A 20809-nucleotide genomic window follows, 5' to 3' on the forward strand; every position below is an offset into this window, starting at 1 on the left:
CCCGCTCAGCTCTGCTCCACCCTGCAGCCGTCTTCCACATCGCCACCCTGATGCCCACCAAGGACGTGGACAAGCACCGCTGTGACAAAAAGCGCCACCTGGGCAACGACTTCGTGTCCATTGTCTACAACGACTCTGGCGAGGACTTCAAGCTCGGCACCATCAAAGTGAGCAAGGGGCCCAAAGGGCAGGTGGGCGTGGATCTGGGCCCCAGGCCCCCAGGCTGGAAGCCGGATCTCTTTGGGGAAGTGCCCCCTGTTCTGTGTTGAGCAGAGATAGCGAGCTTCGCTGGGTCAGCGTTGGTGACATCACGACCCGCTTGTGTAACCCCCTGAGGTGGCGGGCCCCCACCTGGGCCGTGTCCTCTTCTGTGATGAGGACACCCGTTTCCTCTTGGAGCCGTGCACTGCTGTGGGTTTTGTGCGACTGTGCTTGGCGGGTGCATGGCAGGTGGTGGGTACACAGCGTTTGCTTGTAACAACCCTGAGCCCTGTCCCCCAGTCCGTCCCTCATGTCGTCGCTCAGCGGTTGGGCTGGGCCTGGTATCACCCGCTTTCCTAGAGGAAGTCGCTGGGGCTCGAGGTCCCGTGGGGAGGAGGCGGGCTCAGTGCAGGTGGCTTGTCACAGGGTGGCCATGTGTGGATGAGCTGCAAGGCCGAGTGGGCAGGTGCCTGGCACAGCCCAGGGTCTGAGGTGCCAGTGCTCAGGGGCGTTGGGATTTATTCTGAGTGCATTGAGCAGCCTTGGAGGAAGTCACTGAACACAGACCCCCTGGGGTTTGGGGCAGAGACTCTGGTAGAGGCAGGAGTGTCTGGGGAGGCCGAAGTGGGCCTCCTGCATTGTAGAGCTGTTGGCGGTGGGGGGGGGGGGGGAGGATGACGACACACACGCACACACACACACGCACACACACGGAAACCTCGGAGGGGCCTGAGGTGTGGATGCTCCGTGTGCCATCCTGGGCGGCCCAGGAACTTGCAGAGCTCCACATGCTGCTCTCAGCCAACAGTGAGGCAGGTGTCTGCTGGGCAGCACAGAAGCCCTGGGCAGTGTGGAGGGATTGGGAGCTGTGTGACCGTCTGGCTTATGCAGGCTGTACGTGAGGCAGTAGAGGGGTGACAGGGTGGTGGCCCCCAGGCCAGGTGAGGAGTAAGTGTGGGTGTGCAGGTGGTGGCTACATGTGCTGAGTTAGCGAGCATCTAACCAACAAGCCAGCTGCCCTCCTGGGCTAAGTGTGGGGTGGCAGAAAGTGGCCCTTGGTGCTGGGGTGACCCCTGCTCTTGTCCGGGCAGGGCCAGTTCAACTTTGTCCACGTGATCATCACCCCCCTGGATTATGAGTGCAACCTGGTGTCGCTGCAGTGCAGGAAAGGTGAGGCGCAGGGCCAGGTGGGGAGGCACCCGGGGCTCTGAGCCCCACATGAGTGCTGTGTCTCCCCAGACATGGAGGGCCTCGTGGACACCAGCGTGGCCAAGATCGTGTCCGACCGAAACCTGCCCTTCGTGGCCCGTCAGATGGCCCTGCACGCAAATGTGAGCAGAGGTGGCCCCCGGGAGGTGGGTGGGACAGGCCCACAGGTGCCACCTGTGCAGGGCTCACTGTTCTGCCCTCCCCGCCCCAGATGGCCTCGCAGGTGCACCACAGCCGCTCCAACCCCACCGACACCTATCCCTCCAAGTGGATTGCCAGGCTCCGCCACATCAAGCGGCTCCGCCACCGGGTAGGGAGGTTGGGCCGTGGGCATGCTGGGCATTGGGGGTGGGGGCGCTCCCTCAGAGACGTGATGGCTGACTGGGGGTGCTGGTATCCAGCCTGGGGAGCATGGGTCGCCCCTTCTGGACTTGCTGCCGAAGCTCCCTCTCCCTCAGATCCGTGAGGAAGCCCACTACTCAAACGCCAGCCTGCCCCTGATGCAGACTCACCCTCCTGGCCACGCCAAGGCCCCCACGCAGGCCCCAGCTGAGTCCACGCCCACCTACGAGACAGGCCAGCGGAAGCGCCTCGTCTCCTCTGTGGATGACTTCACTGAGTTTGTGTGAGGCTGCACGGGGGCTGGTGCCTGGTCCTGTTGGGGTTTCTCTGAGATGCTGAGCACGTGCCTGGGCTCCCCCAGCTGTCACCTGAGCAGCCGTGCTGCCAGACTCTCCCTGCCCCCATGAGGCACACTGGGTGGTATTTATTTGTGCAAATAAAGTGCTGGTGTGGCCCAGGCCTGTGTGCTTGGACACAGACACCGGAGTGGACACAGACACTGGAACGGTCAGTCAACTCATTTATTTGACTTCGTCTGTTGGGTGGGGTGGGATCAAGGCTGTAGCTTTGGCCATGCCCACTGGAGTGGGGAGGGGGCCTGTCAGGCTGCTGTTGGGGCCTTGCCCTCAGGAAAGCCTCACATGTGCACTGTCATGCTCACCTCCCCTGGCCCGGGAGCCAGCCCCCGGGGAGAGATCTTTCCCCCTACCCACCCTAGGGCCCCGTGCCATGCACTGGTGCTGCCCCTCACCCAGACCCACCAGCAGGCCTGGGCAGGGGAGGAGAATAAGGCCATGGTGGTGACAAGAAGGGCCCGGGGTGGTTGCACCCCTCCAACCGTTCTCTCTGCCCAGCACCTGCCCAAGGCCAGACTTGGAGCCAAGAAATGGCTGTTGCTTCCCTAGCCGTGTGGGCAGGTGTCTGGGGAGGGAGGCCAGCTCTGCAGTCCCAGCTCCCCCTTAAGGTGGGTGACAGTGGGCACAGGCTGTTTCAGCCACCAGGCCCCTTGGCCCTATTGAAAAATAAAAGCGACGTACAAAAATATATACATTTTAACCCCACATAAATTACTGACAGACAATAGACACACAGCGGCAGCCGGGGAAGCGGCAGCTGGAGGTGAATGCACTCAGCAGGGGGACAGAGGAGGTAATAATTTAGGGGGGGAAGATGACAGGAAGTGCAGGTTCCATCCCCCATAGCCTGGATCCTTAGCAAGGGGGAGATGTCTGCCCAGGAGGTGGGGCCGGGCACAGCCCGCTGTACCTGAGGACTTGGGAAATAAATTAGCATCTCAGAGGCCGGGCACTCAGTCCAATACTGTTGTGTCCTCCCACAGGGAACTGGGGAGGGGACCCTGGGTCCTAGCTGGCCACGCGGCCTCTTTAAAGTGCTGAAGCCCACAGAGAGACACAAGTGCTGCCTGCTCTCTGGGGGACCTGCGTGCAGCTGTTCTGCCTGGCCTGAAACCTCGAGGGTGGCAGAAGGTAATAATACTGAGCGGTGTCTGCTCTGGCTCTGAGGGGCCAGAGTGAAGCCACAGGCCCACCCCAGAGAAGAGGCATGAGCCCAGATCCCCTGGGACTAAGTGCTGCTGGGGTGGATCTTGTTCTTGGCCCGCAGGGATGCCCTGCTGGGGCCTATAGCCAAGCCAACGCCTCCACTGACCCGGACAAGGCGGCTGGGCAGGACTGGCCTCAGGCCTGGGGAGGGGCTAGGGGGAGGTGAGGCTGTGGGCCCGCTGCTCCTGCGGCCATGCAGGCTCTGCAGCCGCTGCTCCAGCTGGTAGACATCCTCCGTGGCCTGGTTGAGTCGGTCAAACTGGGTGAGTAGGGCCTCAAACACAGCTTGGAGACGGGAGGGCTCAGGTTCGGGCTCCCCTCGGGGCCCTGGCCGGCCCAAGCCCACGCTCAGCCCATCCAGCTGGCTGGAGGAGGTGGAGGGGCGGGAGGCGTCAGAGCCTCCGCTGGGTGGGGGCACATCTGGAGAAGACTTGGAGCCCCTGGATGAGCGGGAGGGCAGGGGCTCCATCCCTTCAAAGCGGACTTTGTGGCGGAACTGGGGGCGGCACAGGGGCTCGGTCAGTCCGGCTGCGCCCTGGGCTCAGCTGGGCCCAGGGTGCGTCCCTCTCCCCCCCACTGGGCCGTACCCACCTCCTTGACTTTGCTGAAGCCCATCCAGAGGCGCAGCCGGCGCAAGAACAGTTCCACCATCTCGTAGTCCTGCGGCTCCCAAGCTGGGCGGTACAGCTCCCCACGCAGAGCATGGTACCGCCACCGCAGGAGGACTGCCCCCAGCCTCAGGGCACCCCACAGCCGCAGGGCCCAGAGCCCCGTGCATAGCACAGGGGACAGGCGCCAGGACTCCGCAGGGCACAGGGCAGGACCCCCAGCCTCGGGACACAGCACCAGGAGGGCCCGGGCAGCGCTCCGAAGTGAGTCCACGCAGGAGGAGACCAACTGTGGGGAAGGTGGCATGAGTGAGGCGCGGCCTAGGCTAAGCCACCCTCTCCGATGGCCCCACTGGCACCTACCAGGACAGCCAGTTGCGCGTAGGCCACGGCGAGCACCACCAGACCTAAGGCCGCCCCCACGAGCTCTGGCAGGGCCCGGCACAGCGTCTTGCCGAAAACCGACCACTGGCGCACAAAGCGCAGCTGCTGGGCAGCCTGTGGACAGAGGGCATCAGCCGACCGACCCCGCCAACGCCGGCTCGCCCCGGCACACCGGCCCAACACTCACCTTGACCAAAAGCAAGAAGAGCAGCGAGGCGGTCAGGCCGCGGGCCACGGCGCTCAGCTGTGCCACCTGCTCGAAGTTGGTAAAGCGGCGCGGGCGGCCGCGCAGGAAGCGGGTCCACTGGCGGTCAGCGGCGCCCAGCTGGGCCAGGCGCACCAGTGCTGCGGCCGCTGTCAGCGCCACCAGCAGCCACCGGGCCCAGGTCCCAGGCCGCGTGGCGCGCGCACGCCCCTCCCTGCGCCAGGCGCGCACCTCAGCCGCGGAGAAGTACACAGCGAACAACAGCAGGCTCACCTGTGGGGGCGGGGCAGGGGAGGGGTCAGGACAGGGGCGGGGCCATCCGGGGCCGGGGCGGGGCTGGGGCGGGGCCTACCGAGGTGAGCAGCGGCAGCGAGAGGCCGGCGCTAAGGCGCCGCAGCGCGAACGGGCGGACGCTGAGCGCCGCTACGGCGTGTCCGGCCGCCGGGAACTCCAGGCGCAGCGTGACGGCGGCGTGCAGCCCCACCGCCGGGCTGTAGTGCGTGAGCTCCACGAACACTGCACGGCTCCTGCGCGGAGGGCCCGGAGTCAGACGGGGTGGGAAGGAAGGGGACGCGCCAGGAGAAGACGATGCGCTCGCAAAGAGGCTTGGGGGCAGGTGTTGGGAGGGTGAGGCGTGTACTGGGGAGGCCGTGGGGCTGCAGGAGGGCTCGCTGGGCTCCTTCAGGGGATGATAAGAAGCAGCGAAGCTGGGCGCAGGAGTGAGCCAGCCCGCAGATGTGACCGACGTGCACAGTGGGCGGGGTTCGGGAGGGGCTGAGGGCAGGGCGCCCACCTGTTGTCGATCCAGTTGTGCAGCTGCAGGAAGCCCAGCTGCGCGCGGCTCTCTTCCAGGCTGGGCCCCAGCTCCTGCACGTAGCCCCCGCTGTCATACACGGCGCAGGAGCCCCAGTACCAGACGCTGCCAGGGAGGAGGACAGTGTCTGAGCCGGCGCCATGCAGAATGTGGGAGTGGGCTGGAACGAGGGGCTCCTCTGGGGAACTCCCCCTGCCCCCTGGGCACCCTGACCTGCCCTCCGTGCTCACCCCAGCAGGTCTGGCGCCGAGTAGGCCCACATCTCAGAGCCGTTGTGGGCAGCACTCCCCCAGCCAATGCCGTAGTCGCTGGTGCTGAAGCCCCCTGAGGCTGCTAAGCACGTAGGGGCCCCTGAGCCAGGCGGGTCCGGGCAGAGCGCTGAAAGCAGAGGGCTGGGGAATGAGCCCGGCCAAACCAGGAGCATTGACTGTTCACCAGCCTCCTAGGCTGAGCTCTATGGGATCTCACCGAACCCTCCCAGCAACCCAGAAGATAGATGTCACTGTCTCACCTGCACATCGAGAAACTGAGGCAGGGAGGTCACCCAGCTAAGGGAGTTGGAACCAGACCCTGGCCAAAGGCTTCTCTTTGGAAAAAAGGATGGGTAAGTGGCAGGGTGCCCCACCCCAGCTCACCTTCCTGTAGCCGCACCTGCCGCAGTCGTGGGGGCCCCAGCTCTGGTCTGGACGGGTTCCCGTGGATGTAGGGGAGCAGCACGTGGGACATCCACGGCCAGAACTCATCAGACCTGACCACACCAGACAGAGTCACATGCTCCATCCTTCAGCTTCCGGTGCCCACCAGAGGTCAGAGGCCCAGACAGCATTGCTACTGCAGCCCCGGCCCAGCCAGGGGGAGGCGGCCAGTGCTACCCCAGGGGACGAGGCACAACCTGGTTCCTCAGCCAGGGTGTTAAGCAGTATCTGTGGTCTCTACCCATTGTCAGCAACACCCACTCCAGTTCTGACAACCAAAAATGTATTGAGGTACTTCCCAATATCCCCTAGAGGCTGGGTTGGACCAAGGGCGGGATCAAGGTGGACCCTGGTCAGCATCAGCACCACCCTGGCCAAAAAGATAGACCTGTGCCTGCATATCGGGGCGTCCATACCGGGTGATGGCCAGGAAGGCCTGGCTGTCCAGCTCCTGCTTGATGGCGCTCTGCAGGCGGTAGGCATGGTCGTGGCACGAGGTGTCCCCATAGTTGGCCAGCAGCGTCACCAGCAGGAAGAACATGTACACCAGAAGGCCCTGGGGGGCAGGGATGACCCGGAGTCAGCCGAATCCTGCCTGCCCCCACCCCACCCATGACAGAGCAGGGCTTCCGGACGCTGGGCAGCAAAGTGCCCACAGCCAGGGGGCCTTGTGCTGAGAGCCAGGCCTGGGGGCAGACGTGGTCCGTGAAGGCCAAGGAGCCGCACCAGGGCCCAGTGAGGCCAGGAAGGAGCAGGCATTTGAGTTGGGCAGGAGGATGGGCCAGGAGGTGATGGGAGGGAGTTGGGGCGGGGGCTGCAGAGCCCTACACCACCTGCTAAAGGGCCTTTGGTGGTCAGAAAGAGGGTGCAGGTGAGACTTTTGAGAAAGGCAGGACCTCCTGGAAGATGCTGCCCTGGCCAGGAGGCCAGAGAGGGAGGGCAGGCGCTGGCTGCGTGGCCTGAGCTCACCCTCAGCATCCTGTGCAGCCTCTTGACCTTTCGGGCTTCCTCCTTTGCCAGGAAGAGCGCAAAGCCATGGGGCGGCCGCACGCGGGGCACACGCTCGCTCACGGGCGTCACGGCCGGGCTTTCCACCAGCGTATCATCCTCATCAGGGTGCAGCCGCTTGGCCACCAGTGAGAAATACAGAGCTTCCAGCAGGACCTGGACCAGGGCTAGCATCAGAGGGGCCCGTGGGTGCCAGAGGCTGGCAGCCTGGTCCCCCTGCATCCCACTTACCTTGAGTGGCTCCCAGCAGAGGAACGAAGCCAGGAAGCTGGAGCTGCTTGAGAGGAGCCACATGACAGACACGCTGGGGGGGAAGCCAGCGCCGACCCACCCTGACACCCCCACGGCCACGGCCACCAGGAGCAGGCTGAGCCCGTGGGCCAGGGGCGCACACCAGGCCGGCAGCAGTCGTTTCCGCAGACCCTCCACCAGCCCTGGGGAGGCAGACACAGGTCACCAGCAGCACAGAGGAAGGGGTGGGGAGGGCCAACCTGGGGATTCGGGAGCGCACCTGTCCTGGACAGCTCTGCCGGCTGGGGCTGCTCCCACATCAGGCTTGGGCTGGGCAGCCCCCTCTCCCCTGGCAGCATCAGCGTCTGATTCCTCTCACCAGGGGCACTGCACCTGAGGCACAGGCAGAGGGGAGCAGCCAGCACTCACCTGTCGGCCCACACGCCACCCAAGGCGCGGCCAGCCCACCTCTCTGGGCCCGTGCATTCCCTTCCCCTGGTCCATGGAGAGAGAGGACACTGCCCCAAGCCAGGTGGAGATGGTGCTGAAGGCCAGAACACCACTGGTCACTCTGGGGAGGGGCCAGGTCACCTCCTCCGGGACCCGGTCCTCGCCTCACATCACTGTGACCTGTTGCCCCTCCGTCCTGCCACCGCTCCAGCAGCCATCGCCCCCCACAGTGCCACCATCCGGCCTCCAGCCTGGTCCGCCAGCCTGATCTCTGTGCCAGCAAACCAGGCCTCCCTGCACGCGAAACCCAAGACCGGCTTCTGGACAAGGAAACGTACATGTGTCTTTCACATGCCGAGCTGCCTGTCTCTCCCGGTGCCACCAGACCTGACCTTCCGGGCTCCAGAGCTGCTACAGAGAGAGGGCAGCTACAGGAGCCAGAGCAGAGAGGAGAGAAGGGGGAGAAAGAAAGAGGGAAGCAAGATGGTGACAGCCATGAACTGGGGACAAAGTGCACACACTTAGCAGCGGGTCTGCACCGCTGTGCCCTGAAGAGAATGGGCCTCCAGACACGCCTGCCGCTGAGTGGCGGCAAACCTTTCTGGTTTTGTGCGTCTCCCAGGGAATAAAAGGCATTATGGCTTCTGGAGGTGGGACAGTACAGAGAGAACAGACATGAATATACAGGACACACTTTTCTCTTGAAATGGATTTTTCTGATTATAAAAGTAGCATAAACTATTTGTAGAAAATAGATTTCCATCATGCAAGGAAGAGTAGTGTTAATAGTTATTTCTAGTCCTTTTTCTCTATGTGTTTACATTTTACATGCAGATAGAAACAAGTCGTATCGGGATCAGTGGTTCAGCTAGAATACATAGAGTTTGACATTTGACTCTAAGCTGCAGGAGAGCAAAGGCTATGTCTGATTGGGTTCACTGATTCCTTCGGTCACAACCAGCATGACGTCCCCTAACTAGATGCCAGGCCCTGCTCTACGCACTGAGAGACGAGCACAGTCCATGTGCATGTCATGTGCACGTGCTGGTGGGGGAAGCAGACAGAAACCATAAGCGAAGCAGGGGAGGACACGGAGACAGAGGCCTGTTTCTGCCCTGCACGAGCACGTGCCCACATTCCCGTGCCTTTTACATTATTTACACGGGGCAGGAAGGAAGGCTCTGATCAGGATGTATCTGAGAGGAGACCTGAAGGAAGTAGAAGGTGAGGCTCCTGTCTTGGGAAGAACCCTCCAGGCAGAGGGAGCAGCAAATATAAAAGATGAGGACAGAAGAGCAACGGAAGCCACAGCCAAAGGAAGTGGGTGACGGAGGTGGCAAGAGAGGGACAGGGAGGGGGTGGGGCCAGATCAGGTGTGGTTGGGGGAGCATTGTGAGGACTGTGCCCAGTTGCAGCAGGTCACCTGCGGGATGGCCCCAGTGATGCTTTCCTCCTAACCAAAAGGATACTGTGGAAATGACTGTGTGTGAATAAGGGGCTGGGCCACAAAGGACACTATGGCTTCCACCTTGTTCTCCTGGACCACTCACTTTGGTCGCCATGTTGTGAGGATGCTCAAGCAGCCTAGTGCTGAGGTCCAGATGGCGAAGAGCTGAGGCCTCCCACCAACAGCCCATACCAATGTGCCCCCCTCCCCACCCCAGGAGGGCAGTGGCAGGGTCTGCTGCAGGGAGAAGGAAGGTGAGCTGTAAGGAAGGAACAGGACTCTGCTGAGTCAGCCCTGGAATGGTCCAGGCAGAGGATGATGTTTGGATGGCAGGTGCAAGGGCAGGTGGAGAGAAGGTCAGATTCCGAATCTGGAAAGTAGCAGACAGAATCTGTTAAAGGCTCGTGTGAGGAAGTACTTGAAAAGAGAGGAGTCAAGAATGAATCCAAGAGTTTTGTCTTGGTCAGTCCAAGAGTGCACCTGCCCTTTCCTGAGACATCTCGTGTTGCTGTGCGAGTCTGTGCTGCCCTGGACACTCATGTGGAGAAGTTGCTTACTGGCAGGTGGATGTCTGGACCTGGGTGTCAGGGAGGGCTCTGGGCTGGAGATGGTGGGGTGGTCAGCTGCTAATTACTACCAGGGCTTCCTCATAGCATAGGTTTCCAAATTGATTGGCAATTCCTTCATTAAAATCATCATGGCATTGTTATCTGTCTTCATTAAACAAATTGAGACGCTTTACCTTTTACTCTGTGTTCTGGGAAAGTTCGTATATCTCAGTAATTTTTGGTTGCTTGAAAATTAGAATAGTTAGAAGGAATGGAAATACGGATATTAAAATAGGTACAGATGAGAAAAGAGGTATGAGGTAATTCTATGTGAATCTTTGTTATTAAACTGGAAACCAGCCAAGAAGTTGAGACATTCTTAAAAACATAAAACTGAAGGGAATTCCCTGGCGGTCCAGTGGTTAGGACTCGGCACTTTCACTGCCAGGGCCCAGGTTCAATCCCTGGTCAGAGAACTAAACCCTACCGTGCGGCCAAAAAAAAAGAAAAGAAAAACCATGAAATTGAAATAGTGTCGAAAGGAAAAACATTAGCTATTTAAAAGGCTGCAACGACCCCGCATCATGGCAGGTTCTGCCACCCTCACACTGGTGGCCTTTTGTTACTCAAACATCCCTCCCTCCTGCCACCCTAAAGGGAACACTGGCTGGGCCCTGGTGACCCCACGAGGTCTTTCAACAGATGAGGGACTCTGAGGCCTAACAACTTCGCCCCAGCTCCACACTGGCTGGACAGCACGAGTGCAGGCCCAGACAGGGAGCAGGGTTACTTGGCTGGGCTCCCTGCTGCCCCCCACCCCCAGGAGCTGGGCACTCACAGGCCAGCGAGCAAGTCTGTTTCTCCTTGAGTGTCCTGGGTGGGGGCCAGGCTGCCAGCCCCTTCAGCCAGGATCTGCTGGATCAGGTCTTCATCTGGAGGGAGCAAAATGTGTCAGCCCTGGAGCCTTCCCTCCTCCTGGGGGGAGCTGGGGGACACCACCCTCCCCACCCCTGCTCACCCACCTGAAGCTGAGAAGTATTTGGCAGGTGAGGAGGGGCTGACCAGGGAGAGACTGTCATCCTCTGGGCCCGGCGTGCGGCCCGTCCGGCCCCGGGCCAGCCGCTGCAGGGTGCTGCCCATGACGGACGGGTCACTCAGCAAGTCTGGCCAACTGAGGGTGCCTTCGCTGGATGGCCAGCACACCAGGCTGCAGGCGACAGGTCAGCAAGGGGAGCCCGGAGGACGCGTCTGCACACATACCCAACCCAAGTCCCGTCACACATGGACATGAGGTGCTGCTGAGCAAACATTCCCGGGACAGCCCCACAACACACGGACGAGGACACGTGACGCGGCACATGCGAGGCGCAGCTGACCTATAGGAGAAATGGCTCACGTTTCCTCTAGAGACCCCCACCTTTTAGAATCCTCCACAAATAAGTCATGTTTCATTTGTCCAGCAAAGGCCTGTTGAGAAGCACAGAGGAAACCTGATTCCAGGCTGCCCAGAACACGACCCCATCCGGGCAGGCCCTGGGGAGCCCGCACCTCAGCGCCGAGTCCTGGGAAGGCAAGTACGGAGCTGTCCAGCACAGATGAGTCCAGGCAGCTGTCCATGTCCAGCGCCTGCGGCCCTGCTGGTGTGGGGCTCGGGCCCCCGGCCACCTGCAGGAGAGGCAGGCGGTCAGTGGGAGGCAGCTTGGGCCCCTGCTGTGGGGAGGCATGCTCGCTCCTGGCAGGCAGAGTCTAGAGCAGTGCTCTCCTGGAGAATGTTCTAGATGCACACATTCTACACCTACACTGTCCATCACAGGAACTACTTGCCACATGCCAATACAGAACACCTGAAGTGTGGCTGGTGTAATGGAGAAGCTGAAGTTTTAATTTCATCTAATTTTAATCAACTTAAATATAAACAGCCAGGGACTTCCCTGGTGGCACAGTGGTTAAGAATCTGCCTGCCAATGCAGGGGACACAGGTTCGATCCCTGGTCCGGGAAGATCCCACATGCCGCAGAGCAACTAAGCCCGTGTGCCACAACTACTGAGCCTGTGCTCTAGAGCCCGTGAGCCACAACTACTAAGCCCGCGTGCCACAACTACTGAAGCTTGTGTGCCTAGAGCCCATGCTCCGCAACAAGAGAAGCCACTGCAATGAGAAGCCCGTGGACCAAAACGAAGAGTAGCCCCCACTCGCCGCAACTAGAGAAAGCCTGCACGCAGCAATGAAGACCCAATGCAGCCAAAAAAAAATAAATAAAATAAAAAAAAAAATATATATATATATATAAAAAAAATATATACACACACACACACATATATATAAAAACAGCCACATATGGGAAATTCCCTGGCAGTCTACTGGTTAGGACTCCGTGCTTCCACTGCAGAGGGCGTGGGTTCGATCCCTATTCGGGGAACTAAGATCCTGCATGCCCCATGGCATGGCCAAAAATTTAAAAAAAAAACAGAAAAAAAACCCTGCCCCCCCAAAAAAACACAGCCACATACAGCTAATGATGTCCATTCTGGGTTCCTGGGGGAAATGCCACTTGTCATGGTGTATGACCCTTTCTTATGAGACATGGGCATCAGCCAGTTCCCCAGCCAGTCCTGTTTGCTTCAGTGGTGTCAGCAGTGACCCCTGTTCACTCCTGATTCTGACACCCTGCATCTCTCCCCTGGCTCCTGACCCCTCTCTGGCTGCCACACTGAACAGCACAGCCCTTGGCAGGGGCAGCCGTGCCCATGCTCCAGGAGCCCCGCCCACCTTGCTCCGGGACATCCGGAAGAGGAACAGGATGGCCAGGTAGACGGGGTAGACAACCAGGCTGGACACCAGGCCGACGGCGATGGTGTCGATGCTCAGTGGGATCAGACTGGACGCGGGCCTCACACTGTGGCAGGAGAGGAGAGACGGGCCGGCTTGGGGGGTGGGGCAGGAGGGGTTGGGGGTTGGGCAGAGAGAGGGCGTGCCGACCCCCACAGCACCCACCTGTAGGTAGCATCTCCCACAGCACCGTACCACACGGCATTGGCACCCAGGAAGAGGCAGATGAGGAGGACGCAGCACGTGGCTCGCTGGACACGTGTAAAGCGGCTCCGAGGTGGCCGGTCCCACATGGAGAGCCAGACATGTTTGTCAAAGAAGCCGCGCTGCAGTTCGGCCACCAGGAGGCGCTGGAACCGCTGCAGGGCCACATCACCTGGGCGGGGACAGGAGGGCTTCAGGAGATCCCAGGGCCAGGCGCCCCAGCCCCCCACCCCCACCCCATGGCCCCGCCGCCACCGGGGCAGGGCCTTACTTGCCGCCAGCACCTCCTTCTCCACCAGGCCCCCGTTGGCCTCCGTCTCCACTGACAGCCAGTCGTTGACCAGGAAGAAGGTGCTGCGGGCGTTCTGCAGGTCCCTGACGATGATGTGCTGCAGGAACCAGGCAGGGCTCAGCCCTGCGGAGGGGAGGGGCAGGGTGGTCAGGGCTGGGTGGGGCAGCAGGGGGGTGGGGGCAGCAGCAGCGGGGCCCCCAGACCTTTGTTGTCATGCCACACGCGGATCTTCCACACGCTGCCCAGGCTGTGTGGGGTGGCGATCTGGAAGATGTCCAGGCTGTTGCGGTGGAAGGCTCCGTCCCCATCCAGGTGCCGGTGGCCGCTGCGGCTGTCCGCCCCGTACAGCATGATGCCCACATGAGCTGTGGTCCCTGAAGGATGGAAGAACAGGGGGCAGGACTCTGGGCTTGCCGCCCACCAGACATTGACCCCGGGCGAGTCTGCCCTGACAACCTTCCTTCGACAGGCACAGGCAGCCCCCACCCTGCGGCTCTGATACAAATGGATCTCAGTCACCTCAAACCATTAAATGAACGGCCCCCAGTGACACAATTCAAATGCCAGTTGTGGTGGTGCCTTAACTGCGAGTAACAGCATGGAACGTGAAGGTGGCTGCCAGCCTTCAGTCCGCTACACAAGAGATGCATGTCCTGATGGGTGACATCACCTCTCCCAGAGGCTGCTGGTGACCAGTCACCATACACCTCTCAGTCCCCACACGGACCACCAAGTGCACAGCAGTGTTGCCCCATGTCCCCAGTGATAAACCTACACGACGTTTTATAAAAGTGGTTCATCAACACAGAGGACCAAAAAAAAATTTAAAAATAAGGGGCTTCCCTGGTGGCGCAGTGGTTGAAAGTCCGCCTGCCGATGCTGGGGACACGGGTTTGTGCCCCGGTCCGGGAAGATCCCACATGCCGTGGAGCGGCTGGGCCCGTGAGCCATAGCCGCTAAGCCTGCGCGTCCAGAGCCTGTGCTCCGCAACGGGAGAGGCCACAACAGTGAGAGGCCCGCGTACCATGAAACAAACAAACAAACAAAATAAATAAATAAAAATAAATAAAATAAATAAATAAAAGAGAGGGACTTCCTTGGTGGCGCAGTGGTTAAGAATCTGCCTGCCAATGCAGAGGACACGGGTTTGAGCCCTGGACCGGGAAGATCCCACATACCATGGAGCAACTAAGCTCGTGTGCCACAACTACTGAGCCTACGCTCTAGAGCCTGCAAGCCACAACTACTGAGCCCGCGTGCTGCAACTACTGAAGCCTGCACACCTAGAGCCCATGCTCCACAAGAGAAGCCACCACAGTGAGAAAGAAGCCCACGCACCGCAATGAAGAGTAGACCCCCACTCACCTCAGCTAGAGAAAGCCTGCGCAAGCAGCAACGAAGACCCAACGCAGCCAAAAAAAATTAAAAAGACAAAAGAGAGAACCAGGTGACAAAGATGAAAGCACAGCATAGAAATGAAAAATGGTACCAAGGAAGCGAAATTTGCATCAAAGGCAAACACACAACTGAAGAAACAGCCGACCACGGGGCCACTGTCGCTGCCACTGCCCCAGGGGCTCTGGAGAGGCCGTCGCTGACAGCAAACTCACCAACATAAGTGAGAGCAATAGTTGAGACAAAAAGGATGAAGATGTCACATAGCAATGGATGCCGGCAAAAACTTCACGTGGAAAGAACTCTCAGAGGTACTTCACAGTGAGGAGAGCACAACAAGAGGTCGGCAGCAAAGTGTCCGCTGGCCGAGGCACAAAGATGCCCCCTCGGGTGGCAATTACAGATGAGAAGGCAAGTGCTGCTCAAACTACTCTTGGTAAGTTTCCCACAAAGAAATAAGGCACTTTAGTTCTCAGCGTCTAACGCTTTATGTTACACTGTACTAACTCCACATCATCATGTTTCTTTCCACATTTTTAACCAAAATTCAAGAGCTTTTGATGTCTTGAAAACAATCTTTTCACCAGGACGATTTATTACCATTTAATAATCATTTCCCACACCAATCGTCAGGCTGTTCCACCCGGCTGCGCACGTCAGCGGCTGCCCACAGGGACTACGAGCCCACTGCATGCCCACAGGTGCAGATGAACGAGCTGCTGCTTGGCACAGCCATGGTGACCCAAACCCCTGCTGGAAGCCACCCCTCTATTACAAGAGTCCCCATCAGGAAGGCAGCCCCCCTCACCTGAGCCCCGGCCCCAGCCGGTCTTGACCAGGATCTCATACTTGAAGCGACCCCCCTTCCCGCAGAACGGGATGACGCGGACCCGGCTGACGTCCAGCTGGTCCAGCTTACGCAGGATCACAGCCGTGACCGCGTAGGTCACCAGGCACACAGTGCACGTCAGCAGGACGATGTAGTTCACGCTTGAGGCTGGCTCCTAGGGAGACAGAGATATCAGGCCCCAGGGGCGCAGCCCAGCCCTCGCCTGCTCAGGGCGGAGCTGGGGCTCCCCAGAAGTCCAAGGATGCAGCACCACTCACGGGGAAGATGAAGTGGACGTGGCTGGGAGGCACAAAGAGACTGGCACCGAAGGCGGTGAGGTGGCGGGTGAGGCAGACAGCCTGGCTGGGCGAGGTCTCCTCTAGGGGCATGAGGCCCTCCGTCCGCCATGCCATCTCCTTCTCGCTGAAGTACTGGCAGAGGGATGTGTACAGACCCACAGACACCTCCAGTGCTGACCATCGGAAGTGGCTGGTCAGGTTCAGGTAGTAGCTCGCGCCCAGATCTCTGGTCCTGGGAGAATTGGGGGTGTCATGGCCAGACCTGGCCTGGCCCGCTCCCCAAACCCCACGGGGAGCCCCTGGGCCCTGGCACGTACGGATCCGACCATGTCCACCTACCCTCAGAGACCAGCCCCACCCCGCCAACAAGTCCCACTGCTCCCAGGTCCAGGGCAGGACGTGCTCACCCCGGGGCGATGAAGAAGGTGTAAGGCCTGTGGTCGTCGCCTGCCAGGACCTCCAGGCTGATCCTCCTGCTGGCGGAGCAGTTGTGCTCGTTGGGCCAGGGCATAGCGTGCAGGTAGGCAGCCAGGTAGGGCTCAGGCTCCTCCGGCAGGTAGTGCTCTGTGGGTGGCATGTGCAGGCTCAGACCCCTGCTCGGGCAGCTCACACACCCCAGGGGACAACCCCAGAAGCCCTCCCCAGCCACCCTGCTGTCCTCCAGCCAGGCACCCAGGGCTCCATGAAGCAGGAGACAGACTTTACCGAAGCCCACGAGGTGGGGGTGCCCGCGAGAAACACCTGTTCACCTGGCCACCCCACTGCCCCACACAGGCTGGGCCACAGGAAGGAAGAGGAGGCCGCCCACCGAGGGCCCCGCTATGCCACGCACCGTTCAGCACCATGAAAGTAAGCTGCAGGTGAAGCCCAGCCTCAGGGTTGCTGTTCTCGGGGGTGACCACGACACTGACTGAGGCCTGGGGCTGGACGATGGCGGAGCCAGCAGGGATGCGGTGACCCAGGGCAGCCTGGTCTGAGTTGTTGGGCACCTTCACAGTGATGGCGCGCTCTGAGGCCAGCTGCCCAATGGGGATCTGGGTGCCGGCCTGTGTCTGGAAAGCCATGGACGCCACCTTGGTGGAGACAGTGTAGTTGCTGATGTAGCCAAAGGGGAAGGGGTTGGAGTCGACGAGGAGGATGAGTTGCACCACATCACTGAGGTTGGACAGGGCCCCGCTGAAGGCTGTGGGGATGGAGAAGTGGCAGCCGGGGCCCGAGGCGTCGCCCTGGCACAGCAGACTCAGTGGATCCGAGCGCTTGCCCTGTGCCATGATCTCTTCACCCGCCAGGGTCAGGGGCTCCTCGTTGAGCACACGGGAGCGCATGAGGATACCCATGAGGGCCGATGAGAGCTGGTAGGCCCTGGACGCCACCAGTAGTGACGGCGGCTCTGCCCCCAGCTCCGAGGGCTGTGGGCCCTGCACGTCCGAGCTGGCCAGGTGGATGAGGTCACCTACGGATAGGAGAGATTAGGCAGAGAAGTGGGGAGAGGGATCATGGGGAAAGGTTGGGGGGAGAGGTCCGGTTTGGGGAGAGGTCTGGTGGGGGGAGAGGTGACAGAGAGGTTGGGGGGAGAGGTCTGGTGGGGGGCAGAGATTGGAAGGGGGGTAGAGGTGGGGGAAAGGTGGGGGAAGGTCCGGGGAGCAGCAGGAACCCACACCTGTGATGTTGAGGATGCTGTCGGCAATGGCAGTGGGCGTCCCAGTGCCCGCAGCGGTCTCAGCCTGCAGGATGCGCATCATGCTCTCTAGCTTGTGCAGTGTCTTCTTCAGGCACGAGCGGCACACGAATTCCCAGCTAGACACCTGCAGGGAGCCCATCACCATGTCCAGCCCCACTCCAGCCCGGCTGACCCAGGCCAGGTAGGGGCCACTCAGCAGCAGCTCCCCCCATTTCTGCCCCTCAGCCCAGCTTGGCTCCGCCATGCTCGCTGTGATCCTGGAGCAGCCTCTGTGACAGCGGCCTCCCCACCTCCGTGGAGCTGTTCCAAACCACCTTTCATGTTGTAGCTGGAAAATCCATGCCAAACACGGCTACACCCATGGGCATCTCTGCCAGGAGCCCTTCAGTGGCTCTTCCCCACACACAGGCAGAGTTCAAGGTAATGTGGCCCCAATGGCCACCCCGGCCACACACACAGCCAAGTAAGCCATGTCGCAGACAGGGCAACCCCCACCCAGAAAACCTTCCCCTCCCTTCTCCTCCACAAGGCCTCGGCAGCAATCCCCTGCCACCCTGAGCACAGTCCCCCCGCCCCGCCGTCAAGACAGAGCCCAGCCCAGCCCGGCTGCTGAGTCCTAGGCGAGGGTGGCGGAGTCAGGTGTAACCACAGGCTCACAGGCGAGAGTACAAAACAGCCTCGCCCCTCCCCACACCTGGGCCTTGTGCCCTGGACCCCTGCAGGGTCACCCTGGGGGGCACCCGTGGCTCATGCTGGGACAGCTGAGAACGGGCACGTGGCCACACAGACTTGGCTAGGAAAGGAGCTCTCAGGTCGTCAGGGTTGGGGGCCCAGGGCTGCCGCAGGGCCTGTGTCTCGTCCTACCGTGCACTGGGCTAGGGCGGCTGCAACCTGCTGGATGTCGTCCACGGTGTTGACCCGCAGGGAGACCAGGGTCTCAGTGACGTTCTTGCGTATCTGGGCGCGCAGCTGCCGCCTGGGGTCTGGCTCTGCCACCATGGCCAGGGCCTGCTCGTACTGCAGGCACAGGGGAGCCGTCAGCAGGAGATGGGCAGCCCCACCTACAGTGCAGGCTGACCAAGGGCAGGCATCTCGGCTGCTGCCTAACACCAGCGGCGACTCGAGCCCTGTGTCAAGGGCAAAAGGGGTATTCCCCAGGACCCCACATGGGGGCTATGGGCACGAGGAGAGGAGGAGGCAGCCTGGCACTGGGGAGGGCCCCGCAAGTGGGTGCTGCTGGGAGCAGGAGTGGAGCCGAGGCCCTGGTAAGGAGAGGGGGTCTGGGCCACCCCCAGCACAGAGGCCAGCGCAGGAGGGGCTCCTCAGCTGCACTGACCTCATTGAGCACAGCGACGAGGGCCAGCGAGTACTCGATGACGTGCTGGGGGTCGGCCTGGCGCAGCAGCCCAGGCAGCGTGCTCTCTGTGAGGCTGTACAGCCAGGGCGTGAGATCTGGGGGGCCATCGGGGGACTCTCCGGGGGGCTCTGGCAGGGTGATGGCCAGAGACCTGTGGGCAGAGGCTGTGGATGAACAGGTGGCGGGTCCCCCTCCCACCCCCAGCCAGGCCCTGTTCCACGGGCACAGGCTCACCTGTTGAGGGCGACCACGGCGGCACCCAGCTGGTCCTGCACAACCACAGCCAGGCCCACCACAAAGTGGGGCGCAAAGCCAGGTGGCAGCACAGCCCCATAGGTGGAGAGGCTGCCCTTGTAGACACAGAACTCCTCGCAGTGGCCCTGGTGACAGCGCCGTAGCAGCAGGGCATACACCAGTGGAGCACCCACGTCCTCCTCGTCCTGCCAGCCTGTGGGACCCCAGGGCATCAGCGGGGTCCCAATGTGCCCCCCATCACCAGGGCCTGTGGGCCGTACTCACCCACACACTCGAAGTGCACCTTGGTGGTGAGGGCGCGCACGGCCTCGAGCGGGAAGAGGCGGCAGGAGCCCCCCAGTGGAGGGCGGTTCGGGGCAAGATGGATGGAGGCGCAGCCCTGCTCCTGGCCCAAGCGGCCCAGCACCGTGAGCGTGAATGTGTAGCCCTCGCCGTCCCGTAGCACACCGCGCCGCACCACCAGCCGCATGCCCGCACTGCCCGTGGACGTGGTTGTCTCATCCAGCACCAGTGTCTCATTGCTAAAGCTGCGCGCGGCCCAGCGCTGAGAGGGCACCCAGATCACAGGTGCTCAGGGGCGGGTCTCCCCCAGGCCCACCAACTTTGGTCCCCACCCGGGGCCCCCTGCTCACCCCGTGCTCGGAGCCCCCACCGCAGTTGTCACAGCGGCCCTCCAGGTACACGTAGGAGCTGCGGCTCACCGCGTACACCGCCTGCGCCTTGCAGGACACACACTCCAAGGACACGATGGGTACCCGGCCACTCCGGATCAGCACCTGGAGGCCGGGCAGGATTAGAGAGAGGCATGCCCACCCTGGCCAGGAGCCTCCGGATTGGGGCTCTGCTCCTGAGGCCCAGACCCTTGAGTCTGCCCTGTGTGGTGGGTGGTAGCAAAACCCATGGAAGAGCAGGGCCCCTGCCCCTGCCATTCTCCCACCTGCAGAAGCTCCTCTCAGACCCAGCCAACTCCTAAGTCAGCCCGAAGCCCAGGTTCTGTGGGGCCATGAGCTCAGCCCTCACCCAGGATGTTTGTATCGTTTTGTGACTCCTAGGATTGGCGAGGGACGGGGGGGAGGATAGGGGGAGGAGGAAATTTAATGAAGTGCAGACCATGATGGGCTTATTTTCTGCAGCACCCCGGGCCGGTCTTGGGCCTGGCACACAGCAGGCACTCAACAGGTGCTCAGCTACAAACGGATAAACAGAGGCGTGAAGGTACAGATGGACTAGTGTCCGCATGGGGACAAGCATAGCTCAGCTCAGCGCAGCCCCGTCTGAGCCTCCCACTGCTCTCTGCACTGGGGGCGGGGCCCACACCAGACAGCCCCAAACAGCCACTCCAGGCAGAAACCTGGCACGGGGGATGGACACCCCATCCCAGGCACCAGCAGGGCCTGATGCACCCACTCCTGTTACAGCAGCAGGAGTGGTGCCATGGGGCCAAGCATACGTGGTCCTGACTGCCTGGCAGCTTAGGGAGGGAGAGAGAGCGTGCTCCACACACAGGCAAGAACAGGCCCTCCTCATTCAGGGAGGGGACACCATGCTCTGGGGAAGGGACGTGTCTCCTCGCTGGTGGCCTTCAGTGCTGCGCGGACAGTGAATTTCTCACAAACCACTAGGGCCTGTGCTGTGCCTCTAAGCTTTGTGCACAGCTATGGCCTTTTTGGAAGAAAGCAATGCCAGAGGAACATCTTGTTAAGTAGAATTAACACCAAGGGTAATAATGACTTAAAAGCAATAGCTTCTAGAAGTACTAAAACAAAAAACCAAAAAACCAAAAAAAAACCTGAAAAATGGATGCTCGGGGACTTCCCTGGTGGCACAGTAGTTAAGAATCTGCCTGCCAATGCAGGGGACACGGGTTCGGGCCCTGGCCCGGGAAGATCCCACATGCCGCGGAGCAGCTAAGCCCATGTGCCACAACTACTGAGCCTGTGCTCTAGAGCCCGTGAGCCACAAC

The 20809-nt window shown here is 61.0% G+C and overlaps 2 protein-coding genes across 11 annotated transcripts in view; one reads left to right on the forward strand and one right to left on the reverse strand.

The window, feature by feature from the left end:
• TSC2 (TSC complex subunit 2) overlaps positions 1–2251 on the forward strand; it is a 37240-nt gene extending 34989 nt beyond the window's left edge. For all 8 annotated transcript variants that reach the window (XM_029219629.1, XM_029219631.1, XM_029219630.1 and 5 more), the window contains 5 exons: positions 28–167; positions 1293–1371; positions 1441–1532; positions 1622–1720; positions 1869–2251. In XM_029219629.1, the coding sequence (XP_029075462.1) occupies positions 28–167; positions 1293–1371; positions 1441–1532; positions 1622–1720; positions 1869–2039 (581 nt within the window). In that variant the 3' untranslated portion in view covers positions 2040–2251. The remainder of the gene's footprint in view (positions 1–27; positions 168–1292; positions 1372–1440; positions 1533–1621; positions 1721–1868) is intronic.
• Positions 2252–2259: 8 nt separating this feature from the next.
• The window catches only part of PKD1 (polycystin 1, transient receptor potential channel interacting), a 47486-nt gene continuing 28936 nt past the window's right edge, over positions 2260–20809 (reverse strand). Inside the window, exons 17-46 of one of the 3 annotated variants that reach the window (XM_029219627.1) lie at positions 19479–19622; positions 19111–19390; positions 18826–19039; positions 18571–18742; positions 18099–18251; positions 17214–17358; positions 16386–17006; positions 15961–16117; positions 15533–15785; positions 15234–15429; positions 13234–13404; positions 13010–13153; positions 12700–12910; positions 12475–12601; positions 11253–11369; positions 11122–11171; positions 10727–10911; positions 10543–10636; positions 7540–7652; positions 7260–7462; positions 6990–7184; positions 6437–6576; positions 5961–6073; positions 5556–5703; positions 5305–5430; positions 4864–5038; positions 4494–4784; positions 4286–4420; positions 3906–4211; positions 2260–3810 (exon numbers count right to left, since the gene is read on the reverse strand). In XM_029219627.1, coding sequence (XP_029075460.1) covers positions 3337–3810; positions 3906–4211; positions 4286–4420; positions 4494–4784; positions 4864–5038; positions 5305–5430; positions 5556–5703; positions 5961–6073; positions 6437–6576; positions 6990–7184; positions 7260–7462; positions 7540–7652; positions 10543–10636; positions 10727–10911; positions 11122–11171; positions 11253–11369; positions 12475–12601; positions 12700–12910; positions 13010–13153; positions 13234–13404; positions 15234–15429; positions 15533–15785; positions 15961–16117; positions 16386–17006; positions 17214–17358; positions 18099–18251; positions 18571–18742; positions 18826–19039; positions 19111–19390; positions 19479–19622 — 5853 coding nt within the window. In that variant the 3' untranslated portion in view covers positions 2260–3336. Of the gene's footprint in view, positions 3811–3905; positions 4212–4285; positions 4421–4493; positions 4785–4863; positions 5039–5304; positions 5431–5555; positions 5704–5960; positions 6074–6436; positions 6577–6989; positions 7185–7259; positions 7463–7539; positions 7653–10542; positions 10637–10726; positions 10912–11121; positions 11370–12474; positions 12602–12699; positions 12911–13009; positions 13154–13233; positions 13405–15233; positions 15430–15532; positions 15786–15960; positions 16118–16385; positions 17007–17213; positions 17359–18098; positions 18252–18570; positions 18743–18825; positions 19040–19110; positions 19391–19478; positions 19623–20809 lie in introns of all 3 variants that reach the window. The other 2 variants (XM_029219626.1, XM_029219628.1) reach the window with 2 other exon arrangements.

This window comes from Monodon monoceros, unplaced genomic scaffold, assembly GCF_005190385.1.
Source record: "Monodon monoceros isolate NGI ecotype Baffin Bay Population unplaced genomic scaffold, NGI_Narwhal_1 Super_Scaffold_13, whole genome shotgun sequence".
NCBI lineage: Eukaryota > Metazoa > Chordata > Mammalia > Artiodactyla > Monodontidae > Monodon > Monodon monoceros.